The sequence below is a fragment of the Protopterus annectens genome, chromosome 2.part0, assembly GCF_019279795.1.
Source record: "Protopterus annectens isolate FY-2018-M chromosome 2.part0, PAN1.0, whole genome shotgun sequence".
Taxonomy (NCBI): Eukaryota; Metazoa; Chordata; order Ceratodontiformes; family Protopteridae; genus Protopterus; species Protopterus annectens.
In genome coordinates this window covers 389,689,228-389,703,211 of record NC_056728.1, presented here as the reverse complement: position 1 = coordinate 389,703,211, position 13,984 = coordinate 389,689,228, and the positions used below count along the sequence as shown (strand labels likewise).

Below are 13,984 nucleotides of genomic sequence, written 5' to 3'. Positions count from 1 at the left end.
CTGCTTCTTCAGCTGCCTGAACTGCTAATCAAACCAGGGTTGACCAGGCCATGGTTAAGTCTTTATCCTTCTACCACACTGGAGCAGTTTACAAATCACTAATCTTGAATGTAACACACTTAATAGCTCTCTAAGAGAAGTACAGCGAAGTTTGCATTCTTAGTTTGCAAAGACAGCAGAAGTTAAGCGTATACTTTGTTTTCACTATAGTTACATACCAAATGATTTGTAAATGTCATGTATACAACACTCTGGCTGAGTTGTTCAAAATTATTGAAATTTTATTTGCCTCAGGCTCTGACTTACAACCAAAGACAATGTGCAAAGAAAGCAAAGATTAAGTACACTTAAGGGAAAGGTGATTATCCAAGCTTCTCACAAAATTCCTTTCTGGAAGCAACCATATCCAGTATTTTAACATTTGCCAGAAGATTTTTTCTTTTTTTTAGCTGTGCTCGAAGCATGTTTTAAATCCACAGGGATTAAAAGCAAATACATTTTTTAACAGCATTAAAATGTAAAGACAACAAAATGGCATTTTTACCATTTATCACGCATAAAACAAATGATATGGAGAGAAGTAATGTACAATTACCAGTATATTTAACCAAGCTTTTTTTTTACACCACAGTAAAAATTAAACATCGATAAAAAATTATAGATATATTTATATACAATGGCTGACTGTAGCCAACATCATGATAAAAGGCATATATATCCATCTACTTGTGCTGCTTACAGCATGTCTCTGTGCATCAATGTGTATTGCAGGGATCTAAAAATTATATAACCATTGGTTATACCATCTCAATATTAGAAAAATCTTTTTCCTCTACCTTTTAAAAGAAGACATTTCAAATTTGTGGCCTATTTATCATATTATATTACAAAGATTTTTTTTACATAAAGACACCACAGGTTTGAATACTATATATTATTGTACAATTACTGACAAACAAACAGAAACAAGTCTTTGTTTAACAAACCAAATACACGAATTATGAATTTACAGTAGACAAAAAAATCAGGTTTCAAGTGCTTCATTCATCATCACTTCCACTTCCTTCTGACTGTTCCTAAAAACAAAAAAATGTAAATTACATGGTGATTGAAACTTCTCCTAAAGAATATTTCATAAAGATGGCCGACAGTACAAACACTCTGCTTCAACAATAAATAAGCAAAAATTTACATCAGTTACATATCATATCTAAACAGATGTTCTGACGATTACACTCAGCAATGGCAGACACAGTACCTGGCATCTTTCATCCTTTAAACACAAATTTCAAGTAATTTACTGTATTTAACAAAGCTAGAAAAGTATGTATTACTCAACAAACTCTGAAGGTTAAGAATGTGACAGATATTTGTAGACATGGATCTAGTTACATATTAGCTGAACATCTAAAACCAACATCTAATGCTTAATCAACTGAATTTTTGTTTGTATAATGTGTAAAAGGTTTTACCATACTCATTTCAAATTACATCCAGTGCCTATTAATCTTCTTATCCCACAAAATCTGACTGGCTCAATGACATTAGAAAGCCAGACTGGGATGACAATAAATAACTGGTATTTTAAAATACTAAGATTATGCTGATAACTGCAAAGCTCCTAGGTGTTTCTATTTCTCAAAGGGCAAAATCAGTTAAGCAAAACAAAATGCATGCATATTCTTTTAAACTTAAGAATGAAGTGATTACAGAGGATTCACCACAATGATGCTCAGAATCAAGGCAAAAGGTAGGAACAACTGAAATCAACTGACTTAGGCACTGTAGTACTACAGTGGATAATACAATAAGGCACATTAAAATCAGAATTCTTCATCTGACCAAAAAAAAAACAAATACAAAAAAAATATATTTTACTGTGATTTATAATTTACATGCTCTGTTTGTTTCACTGTAAAACATGGACTTGAGAAGAGGAAAGACAAGCACATTGGTAATAACTTCCTGAGTGACCCCTTCCTTTGGGAGTGTACACTATTTCCTGTACACTTCTTAACCCCACCATCACCACCACCATTAAGCCTAGAGTATGACCCCTACCTATTTCCCCACTCTACCCTTTTTTGACTTTACTTACTCACAATAATAATGCTCTGTATTTACCTTACATGCCTGGAATTAGGTTCATAGGCACTTACTAGACTATTGATTTGTGAGGATCTTAAGAAGCCTAAATTTATATTCTCACTGTAGAATTTAGTCCTTATATTTTCTGTACTGATAATCCAAGATGACCAGAATAAGAAAATGTTGGGAGATTTACTTGTTTCCCCTATCCATGAGGAAGTACAGTTGTGTTTAATCTTACCATAACAGTAGATGTCCTCTTCACTGTTGCAGCATTCCTTGCAATAGGGATCCCCTGCCAAGGGTGACCCGGCATTTGGTTACCAAGGGTACACCATATGTCACAGTTATGCTCCCCACACATAGTGTACGGCATAAAGGTGACGTTCAGATGTATCATCCTCAGAAATGAGAGCCCTAGTAGGAATGCCAGTCCAAGGATGAGAGAGGTAACAAGCACATCCAAAAGGGAAAAGAACCAGGGAGAGGAGGGAGGGAGTAAATGCTGCAACAGTGAAGAGAAGGACATCTACTGTTATGGTAAGATTCTACATAACTGTACTATGTCCTTCCATTTCACTGTTGCAGTATTCCTTACAACAGAGAGACTACAAAATCTAAGGAAGAAGAGTGGGAGGAGGAAGGACCGGCAGAGCCCTCTAGGAACCCATGAGGAATGGGCCTAGCAAAACTAGCCCTATCCCTGGACATCACATCTAACTTATAGTGCTTGGTAAAAGTAAGCAGAGAAGCCCAAGTAGCTGCCTCAAGAACAGAGTTAGAATCTATACCCTTGAACAAAGCACCAGAAGAAGCCACAGCCCTAGTAGAATGAGCCATTACAGAAGAAGGACGGTTCTTGCCATGAAAAGAATAGCAAAAAGAAATGGCCTTAGATGTCCAAGAGGAAACAGTTTGCTTGGAAATAGCCAATCCTAAAGACCTAGAAAGAAAGGAAACAAAAAGCTAATCAGATCTGAGAAAAGCTTTAGTCTTATGCAAATAAAATCTGAGTTGTCTATGCACATCCAAAGTGTGTAAAACCTTCTCACTAGCAGACGGTGGAGAAAGGAAAAAAATGGGTAAATGAATAGACTGATTATGAGACAACTCATTTACCAGCACTTGGCCATAAATTAATTAGTACGAAGGAACACCCTGTCCTTAAGGAAAACCAAACAAGAAGGAACAGTCATAAGAGCGTGAAGCTCAGACACCCATCTGGCAAAAGTAAGGGCCAACAGAAGAACAGTATTCCAAGAACAATGCTGCAAGGAAGCTGATATTGCAGGCTCAAAATCAATTTCTCCAAAACAAAATTAAGGTCCCAGGAAGGAGGGATGGGCTACATGGCAGGTCTAATATGAAGGACACCTTTAAGAAACTCTTTAGCCTCAAATCTAGAGGCTAAAAGGGGTGCTAAAGGCAGAGAAGTAGAAATAACTGACAAGTGTGCCTTAACAGAATAATATGCCAACTCAGCATTGAGCAATTCACACAGATAAGAAAGAGCCAAAGGAACAACCACAGTAAGTGGATCCAGGTTACAAGAAAGACACTAAACAGAAAATCGCCTCCATTTGGATAAGTAGGATTTCCTAGTAGTGGTTTTCCTGGCCTCCTGCAGGACCCGAATCATGTTCTCAGAAAGAAAAAAAAAAGTCTGTAAGGAATCAAAATCATATCACCCACAGTGTCAACTGAAGAGTGGACAGGTGGGGATGGATGAGAAATCCCTTGTTTCATGTGAGTAGGTCCACCCTGTGAAGTAACTTCTGATGATTGCCCTTGACTAAATGCAAAAGAAGAGGGAACCAATGCTATGTGGGGCAAAAGGGAGTCACCGGCAAGATTTTGAGAGCATCCTGTTTTATCTTGAACAGGATTTTTGGAATGAGAGGAAGGGGAGGGAAGGCATAAAGACACATCCCCTTCCAGGAAAAAGAGAGGGCATCTACCTTCCAGGCCAGAGCACATGGGACTCTGGCACAAAAAAAGAGGAAGTTGTCTATTCAGAGTGGAGGCAAATAGATCTGATTGAGGAGTACTCCACTGGTGGACAATGTCCAGAAACACATCCCTGTGAAGCAACCAGCCATGGGATTGCAATAAGGCTCACAAGCCTGCCACAATGTTCTAACCTGAGGGAATGCAAACTGCCTCAAGTGTCACTTGATACTGGATGCTTCCATGCTTGAAGTGCTAACTTGCAAAGGAGATAAGATCTTGTTCCCCCTTGCTTGTTGATAAGATGAAATGCTTGAAAAGCCCACAGAAGAGCTCTCATCTCTTTGACACTAATGTGGCCTTTCTTTTGCTGAAGCGACTGCAGGCCCTACACTTTTAGAGAGCTGAAGGAAGCCCCCCCCTTCCCACATCTGAAGCATCTGTGAACAGCTCCTGAGAGGGGACTGGAGGTTGAAAAAGAAGCCCTGGATTGAGTGACAGCTGACGAATCCACCACTGAAGTTCCATCTTGAGGCATGGAAGAAGAGGGACTATGAAATCTACAGGATGAGAGTGCTGAAACCAAACTGACTTTAGGAACCACTGAAGCTTTCTCATGAAGTTTGGCTAGAGGGAGCAGAGGAATGGCGGAAGCCAGGAAATCCAGAGCAGAAATTCCCTGTCTGTAAGTAAGGTCAAAGGAAGAAGGGTTTGAAAGAAGGCAATGAGGGTTACGGCCTTGGGAGGAGACAGGGATGCCAGCATTGGAACAGTCTGCATCCTGCAACCCAGAAAAACATGATCCTGCGAAGGCATCAGGAAGGAATTTTAGAAATTTATAGAAAACACCAGGCTTTGCAGGAGAGAAATGGCAAAGTGAAGATTTTTCAAAAGAACTTCTGGAGAGGAGGCTTGAAAAAGCAGGTGGTCTAGCTAAGGAAAGACCTGTACCACCCTTAGCCTGCCAAAAGCAATCAGATGAGTGAGCCATTTGTTGAACATCCTTGTGGCAGTAAAGAGGCCAAAGGGTAAAACAGTGAACTGAAAATGCCAGTAAGCAACAGAAAAACATAATTTCCTGAAAAGGGTTTGGATAGAGATATGAAGATAAGCAAGCATTCTTGAGGTCCAGAGAAACCAGAAAAGCCTGAGGAAGCAGCAGAGGAAACAAAGTTTGAGGTGACAACATCCGAAAGGAAGGGACCTTCAAAAAGGAGTTTAAATGAGAGAGCCAGAATGGGTCTCCAAGTGCTGTCCTTTCTGGGAACCAACAACATTCTGGAATAAAACTCCTTCCCCTTTGAGAAACTGGAACTTTCTGAATAGCTCCGACTCACAAGACCCTGAAACACCTATGGAGAAAAGTCTAACTGTTCACGAGGGGGCTGAGGAATGCCCAAGAAAGGGGCGAGATTTCCAGACCATGTAGTACCCTTGGCAAGTGATGGAAAGAACCCACGATCTAGAGTAATCTTTAACCAAAGAGGAAGGGACAGGGAAAGACAAAGAGAAACAGCAGTGTGGCTGAGAAGAGCAGGATACTCAGACAGCATCTGGTTTGTCAGGAAAAGAGATTTCTGAGCTAAAGGAGTCTGGGTAGCCTTAGCAGGGGGGAGCCCTTCTACCACCCTTCTTACCTCTGCATGTTATTAGGGCAATTCCTTTGGAATTTAGGGACAGGAGAAAGAAAAATATGTTTTAGATCCTGTGAAGTCTTACCCTTTCCTATAGGGACTTAAATTCTGCATCAGCAACACCAAACAAATGCTTGTTATCCAGATTAATGTCATCAGGTAAGGGTTGAAGCCGAAGCCAGGAATATCTCCTTAGTACATAACCAAAGCAACAGCCCTAGAAGAAGCATCTGCTGCATCACACCTGCATTTAACAGAATGGCTGGCTACCTGGGAAGAAGTCCTTAACAAGGAGAGAGTCAGAAAGGTCAGAAATAACCTGACAGGCCTAAAACAGAAGAGCCAAAATATTCCATGTCATATTGGTCTGATAATTTACAGCCCTAAAAACTAGGGTAGCTGAGGTATATACCTTCTTACTCAGTCTTTCCATAGTTCTGCTGTCTTTATCAGAAGCAGCAGCATTGTAGAAGGCAATAACTCTGATGGCTTGTCAGAATCCACAGATATCACAGTAGGGTCAGCAGAAGGGCACTTATAAAGGAACGTGCAATCCTCAGGCACCTTATAAAACGTATCAGGCTTTTTGGGAGCAGGGGGCTAGGAATCAGGAGCCTGACATGCAGCAATGCATCTAACAAGGCAGCCAGAACAGGAAGAACCACAGAGGGCCTAGGAGATTCCATTTGCAGAAGCTTGTAATAACTCTTCTGAATCTCAGACACCTGGGCACAATCCCATATGAAAAATTCCATCATTCTGGAAATTGTGTCCTCAAAGGAAATCTCCTCAAAAGAAAAGTCGGGGCTAGTGGACTCCTCTTCCTCAGGATCATAGTCTAAGGGAAAAGGAATCCTCAAAGGAATCTTGCTCCTTAAGGCCCTTAAGAGGAGTAGAAGACCAAGGGGAAGCTGAGACAGACACCCCTTGAGGAGGCTTCAAAACCACAATGGCATTAAACAAACTTTGAGTGAAATTCTGCCATTCCCTCTTAGAGGGTCCTTAGCAGCAGGAAAAACATATTTAGTTTTTTTTGTTTTTTCTTTAAAGAGATGTAAGCCTTATAAAACTTAGAAGCCCCAGACCCTGTATGGCACTGTATAATGGTAGTCGGTACCTCCTTCCTAACCAAAATCTGAGGAACACCCCTAGGCCTTTTGGTAATAATCAGTTGTAGTTCCTCCTGAACATCTGAAGTGAACATCTGCAAGGCCTCCAGGGATGTGCATGAAGCCAGATCCATATCAGCTTCCAAAGTAGTTGCGGCACAGGAAACCAACAGAGGAGACGGGTGATCTTCTGTGCTTTCACTAGCCTTGAGAGACATCTGGTAGAGGTGGCACAATCAAAGAATCAGCTTTCTTGGCTTTCTTCTTCACAGATGGCTGACCCTCGGACAGGGAAGTTCCTTCCATGGAATCATTGGCCAAAAGCTTAAGACATTGATTTTCTAAGTATATGGCCAAAGAGGAAAGCCAATTACACAGAGTCTTTGGGATAAAAGCCTGGCAAAAAGAACAGGACGCTTTGGACTGGGAAGCACCTAGGCAAAAATACGCACTGCTCATGACGATCTTTATGTGGAATCAGTCTCCATCACTGGCATTAACCATTTCTGGACGACAGGAACACCACAAGTAACAATATCAAAAGAAAAAAGATAAGAGCAAAACCTCAATGAGGTACTTATCTGCAAATGGCTTGGTAAACCAGCAAACGAAGCGAATGTTCAGACTGACGATCAAAAATGGCATTTGGACTGATGGCAAAGAAGTTTTGAGGATTGTAATTCTGGATGTCATCTTTATGCCCTATGCCATGCATGGAGGGCATATGTGTGACATACGGAGTAACCTTAGCAATCTAAAGACTTTGGTATATTGGCCGGACGTCAGGATGGCCTTGGCAAGGGATCCCTATTATAAAGAATACTGCAACAGTGAAATGGAAGGACATCATGTATGCTAAACCAGGAGTAAATTTGCATTTTTCCATCCATTCATCCAAATTATATTTGAAAAGACCAACAAAAATACATTGCATTATGTGGAGTAGAAGATGGTTCCACAGAAGAGGTAATTTCTGTGATATATACCTATCTCTCCAACATGTTCTATTTATTTTACAAAAGAGACTGGCATTCTGTGAGCAGATGTTCATGCTACCACTGGACTTGCTAATATGTAACAGGTTGTGTTGAACACATCAGTCATCCATACAACCACCTATCCTTACACATTTCCCAAAATAAGTAGCCTAACCCACCCAATGTCTCTCTCCTGCACAAAATTCTCATGTTTTGTAAAGTAGCTATATGTCTGACTCAGTACAGATAATTTAGCCACATTTTCTTCAAATTCAATTTTGCTCCCCATTAGAACTTGCCTAATAGTTCCATATCTGTGCCAAACTGGCCTATTTGTTCTAGTGGGCTAGCTGCCCAGGAACCTCGATTGGTCCCCTTTCTCAAGAGCTGGATGGTAGGCCAGTCTACCCTTCCTCCCTGGAAACACCATGCTTGACAGCTCTTCCAAGCTTTGCTAGTGCTCCTTTCTGAAGTAAAGATCAAATCTGCATGCTGAGTTCTCCTTGAATGTAAAGCACAAATGCAGTCAGACACCACCTCAGTAGTCTTGGACTACAATGGGTTTAACTTATTCACACCAAAAGAGCTCAGGAAGTTTGCACTGTAACTTCCAATGGGCGAAACTTAACCCTTATCACAGAATCAAATTATGTCCTCACATTTCAAACAAATGTTCATATTTCTGGAACCATAAGGATTATTAAAGAACTATAAATGGCAAACTCTTCAACACAAGGTATTTTTATAGTGGTCATACGCTTTAGGTTCAAGGTCTTAAACTAAATTTTATAAGTCACAGTAAACACAGTAACTATTACATTTGTAATATTTTGTAAACAACTTATCTCAACAACCACTCAAGTTACACACATACTGTCAGCAACATTGTATTCATCTAGCTGAGATCTTTCATATGAGGCTAATGAGTTCTGTCTGTGTTACTTGGTTGTTGAGATATTTAGAAAAATGTGAAAAGTCTACCTATATAAATTAATATCATAAAAAAAGAAGTTATGTTCTTACCATAACGTTCCATGTGGAGTGTTCATCTCACCTTTGTTCTTACACACGGGTTCGGAGCCGATCCTCGGCTCCGAGTCGGCCGCATAGCAAAGCTCTGAATCTTAGAGAAGCTCCAGACCAGGCTATATCCCACAATCCTCCCTGCCATTACTCAGATCTAGTTTGCGAGTAAACCAGACCAACCAAAACCTTAGGTGCTAAGGCTACACACTGCCACAGAACCCAGAGACACTCTCTCACTTAACAAATTAACTAAGGGTAGTGAAATATACCCCATGAGGCAAGAAACAATATACCCGGAAGGGGTTAAGGCATTTCGACCAGACTCTAGTCCTACTCGTTCTTCCAAACACGTGAGTGAGGGAAGGGAGGGAATGTAAGAACAAAGGCGAGATGAACACTCCACATGGAACGTTATGGTATGAACATAACTTCTTTATGTGAGAGTGTTCAATCTCACCGTTTGTTCTTACACACGGGTAGCGTCCCTAGCTCCGTCACCCTGAGTGACTCATGGAAGAACGTTCCTAAGCACAGTGGAACCAAAAGATGTCCCGTCTTTGGAGGCTTTGTCAACCCTATAATGAGCGATGAAAGTATGTGGTTTAGACCACGTGGCTGCTGCACAAATCGTGTCCAAAGGCAGATGAGCTGCATGAGCCAAAGAAGTGGAAACGGATCTGGTAGAATGGCCCTTAGGTTTGGCAGGCAAGGCCTGATTCGACTTAGAATATACAAAAGCTATACAATCAGTAAGCCATTTAGACAGTGTATGTTTTGTAACTGCCATGCCCTTTTTATTGTCTGCAAACGCGACAAAAAGCTGATCTGTTTTCCTGTAATCTTTAGTCCTATCCAAATAAAATCTTAGTTGTCTGTGGACATCCAACTTGTGCAGCATATACTCCAACTTGCTGGTATGGTTCTTGAAAAAAGTAGGGAGTTCTATGGACTGGTTAATATTCGTGAAAGAACATACCTTTGGAAGGAAAGACGGATTTGTTCGCAAGGAGACTCTATCTGGGTGGAAAATTAAGTAAGGCGGCCTGACTGATGGTGCTTGCAGCTCTGATACTCTTCGAGCTGAAGTAACAGCTACGAGAAAAAGTGTCTTCCACGACAAGAACTTCAGGAGGCAAGACGAGGTTGGTTCAAAGGGTGGCAACATTAGTTGTGACAATAATAAATTTAAATTCCATGGGAATAAAGGGTCTCTGACGGGCGGTCGAAGACGGAAGGTTCCTTTCATAAAAGCCTTACAAAGCCTGTGGGACATAATGGGAAAACCATCCTCACCAACATGGAAGTTGGATATGGCCGCCAACTGTACTCTTAGTGTGGAAGTAGAGGCTCCTTTGTCAAAGAGGATAGATAGAAATTCTAGAACTTTATGTAAAGGAGCTACTAGGGGGTCCAAGTGTTGGCTAGATGCCCAGTATACAAAGCGTTTCCATTTACTCCTGTAGAGTTTTGTAGTGGAAGCTTTATGAGTGGCAACCAGAATGCATTGAACTGCCGGAGAAAGTAAATCAGACCTGGCTAGGCAGGGAAGTGGAGCAGCCAAGCTGCTAGTTTAAGGGATAGAAGAGACGGGTGAGGAACTCCCGACAAATGGGTCAGTAGATCTGGTACTGGGTCCAGGATCCATGGTTCCTCTGTTTGATGGGCTCGAAGAAAGGGGAACCATATCTGTCGAGGCCAGAATGGGGCTATGAGTATAATTGTCCTTTCCAGGTTCCTGGCTTTCTGAAGAAATTTGCGAATCAAGGGGGTAGGTGGAAATGCATAGAGGAGACCCGGGGGCCAATCGTGTATCAGTGCGTCCCTGGGGACATCCCCCGGAGAGGGTAGAAGGGCAAAATAGCTTCTGCATTTGGTATTCATCGGGGAAGCAAATAGATCGCAGCAAGGCTGGCCCCATCTACGGAAAATTCTTTCTGCCACCTGTGGATTGAGGGACCACTCGTGAGGTAACAGGATGGCTCTGCTTAACCTGTCCTCAATGACGTTGGATGACCCCGGGATGTACGTTGCTATCAGAAAGCGACCCGTGGACTCTGCCCATTGCCAAATTCTCATGGCCTCTCTGCATAATGGGTAAGATCTGGTTCCCCCCTGTTTGTTTATGTACCAGACTACAGACATGTTGTCTGTCTGAACTGCTACTGTTCCTAGAGGTAGGAGGGTTTGAAAGTGTTGCAACGCCAGGAACACCGCCCTCATTTCCAGAACATTTATGTGCAGGTTGTACTCCATGTTGGACCATTCCCATTGGACTGTTCTTCCCTGAAATAGTCCCCCCCACCCTATCAGAGAAGCGTCCGTGGTTATCGTGGCCGTCGGATTGGGTAGAACAAATGGACGACCCATAGTGAGATCCTGACTGTACACCCACAATGAGAGGTCTCGTTTGCAAGAATCTGTTATCAGAATCTCGTGCGCTAGGGGTAACTGCTGGAACGACCACTGCGTGAACAGCAGCCATTAGAGGAGCCTCATGTACAATCTCCCCATAGGAACTGCAATCAGGGATGCTGCCATGAGTCCCAAAACCTTCAACACTAGTTTGGCCGGGGCTTTCCTGCTTTGCAGCAGAAGAAGAACCTGTTCCTTGAGGGATGAAGCCCTTATTGGAGGGTGCTTTACCAGTGTTAAACATGTATCTAGGTCTGCTCCGATGAATGAAATATGCTGTGAGGGCAGTAAGGCAGATTTTTCGAAGTTTATGGAAATCCCTAGGTGGGAACAAAGGTTGACTGTGTAGTCTCTGGCTTGTATGAGGCGACGCTCGGTGGTGGCGGTGAGGAGCCAGTCATCCAGATAGGAAAAACACCTGGAATCCTAGACGTCTCAAGTGAGACGCTACCACTGCCATGCATTTTGTGAATACCCTGGGGGCTGAGGTGAGCCCAAAGGGCAGGGCTCGAAATTGAAAGTGACTGGCTCCCAGCCGGAAGCGCAGGTGATCTCTGGACAGTCTGGCCATTTTGATGTAGTAGTACGCGTCCTTGAGATCTATCGAGCACATCCAGTCGTCCTTCTGCAAAAATGGAAGGATCGATTGAAGTGTGACCATCCGGAACTTTTCCTTCTTCACGAAGGTGTTGAGATTGCTGAGATCCAAAATCGGTCTCCAGTCCCCTGTCTTTTTTGGAACTAAAAAGAACCTTGAGTAAGTTCCGGATCTTCTTTGGTCCGCCGGGACTGGTTGGATGACTCTTTTTTCGAGCAGTTTTGAAATTTCTATTGCTGCTGGGCCTCGCAGATGGGGTGGCACATCTGGAAACCTTCTTTGTTGGGGTGGAGTTGATATGAAGGGGATTTTGTATCCTCTGGTTACAATGCTTTTTACCCAAGAGTCCGAGGTAAGAGTTAGCCAGGCCTGTGGGTATAAAGCCAAGCGACCCTCGACTGCCTCCAGAGCAGGACAGTCGGGCCTCCATTCAGGAGTGCTGGAAAGGCTTACCAGGGACAGGATCCCTGTCGCCTTGGTTCTGCGGACACCCTTTGCCGCCGGGGTGACGTCTTCCATTTCTACCCCCCCCCCCCCTCTGCCTCTGGAGGGGACATCACTCTGTGTGGCCTGGAAAGATCCCTGAGTTTTACGGAACCACCTTTTTCCGCCTCATTGCCCTTTGGGGTATGGTCTAGTTGGAGCGGAAAAATGGACTCTGACAGCAGACAGAGTCTTTCCTTCTTGCTCACACCGAGTTAGTGTCTCCTTCACTTTGGGCCCAAAGAGAGTGGCACCATCAAAGAGGGCGTTGGGGAAGGAAGACTTGAAGGCTTCCGCAAATGAGCACAGCCGCATCCAGGATTGTCTTCGTAGAGCAAACACTGAAGCTGCAGCTCTACTCGATCCTTCAGCCGCATATGAGATGAGCCTCATGGATGAGTTCACTATGGAGGTAAGGGTGTTAAGCTGTGCTGTTACCTTATCTGAAACAGTAGCATCTGTGTTACCCTGGAGGGTATCTCCCAGCTCCTTGATGAGATCCCTCTGCAGACGTGTAAATGTGTCAAATAGTTTAGCGAACGCATGGAAAAAGTCGCTGAACTAAAAACGCGCTTCCCATATCTGTCCATAGTCCTAGAATCCTTATTAGGAGGATGAACAAAAGAGGAAGACTCAGACATCTCCTTTTTAGTGGCTGCCGCCACCACCATAGCATCGACCAGAACTACATTGGTGAGATAAACTTTGTCCTGGGGGGTGGTGATAAATTTGCTCGGTTTTTGAGGGACCGGTTCCACTGTGCCCGGTGTCTCCCACGCCCTTCGAGCAATCAAATCCATTAACTCATCGAAGGGCGGAGTAACCCAGGAGGTAGAAGGTTGAGCCCCAAAAGCCTTCAGCAGCACCGACTCGTCCTCAGTGGGGGCTAGGGACTGCCAATCACCCCTCTGTTTTAAGATCTCCAAGATGTCTGCAAATGAGACATCCTCAGAGGGGGATTTTGGGGACCCCTCTGCCTCATCCAAGTCAGTGTCAGATGTTGGAGATTCCTGCGGGGAATCTAAGTGCCTCCTCTTGCACAGTCTTTTCCTCGGAACCTCATCGGAGGGGGCTTCCGGTGAGGCCTCCGAGGAACAGGAGGCACCCTCTGGGGGTGGCTGAGGCAATAGTGCTCTACGCTTTGGATGGGTCGTGGGGGCAGAAACAGAAAGCGGCTCCTTAGGGGAGGGAGAAGACGCCTCCGATGAAGTGGTTGTCTGTGCAGACAAAACCTTCCCCATCTGGTCAAAAACCCCTGAACCCCGGGCCGAGGACTCCTCCGGTTCCGAAGAATATGGAAGCATCCCAGACACGGGGGCCGTGGGCCCCGACCCCGAGGACGGAGCCGAGCCAATCTGCACTGAAGCCCCGAGAGGGAGAGCCGGCATCGAAAGGTCGGTACGACTCTCGGTCCCGGAACCGAGGAGAGATCGTTGGCTCTGCGACTCACCTACAGGTTCCGAAGGAGTAGAAGTCAATGGTGTCAATCGTGCAATGGACGGTTTCGGCACCGAGGGCTCCACTATCATCGGCTCATCCTCTCCCGGCTCCGAAGACTGGATGGGTCTCGAAGGAGGATCTGTTGGAGATATAGGGAGGCCTTCTAGTTTCGACACCAATTGGGAGGAAACTGCAATCAACTTGGAAAGGGCCATGTTCTCCATGAGTTTCTGCAGGGCACGATCCACATCTGTATCGGATAACGGTCTG

The 13,984-nt window shown here is 43.9% G+C and overlaps 1 protein-coding gene across 2 annotated transcripts in view; it reads right to left on the bottom strand.

Annotated features, from left to right (window-relative positions):
- Nucleotides 1–256: 256 nt before the first annotated feature.
- The window catches only part of LOC122793098 (probable global transcription activator SNF2L2), a 2,696,898-nt gene continuing 2,683,170 nt past the window's right edge, over nt 257–13,984 (bottom strand). For both annotated transcript variants that reach the window (XM_044060828.1, XM_044060829.1), the window contains exon 34: nt 257–1,076. In XM_044060828.1, the coding sequence (XP_043916763.1) occupies nt 1,041–1,076 (36 nt within the window). In that variant the 3' untranslated portion in view covers nt 257–1,040. The remainder of the gene's footprint in view (nt 1,077–13,984) is intronic.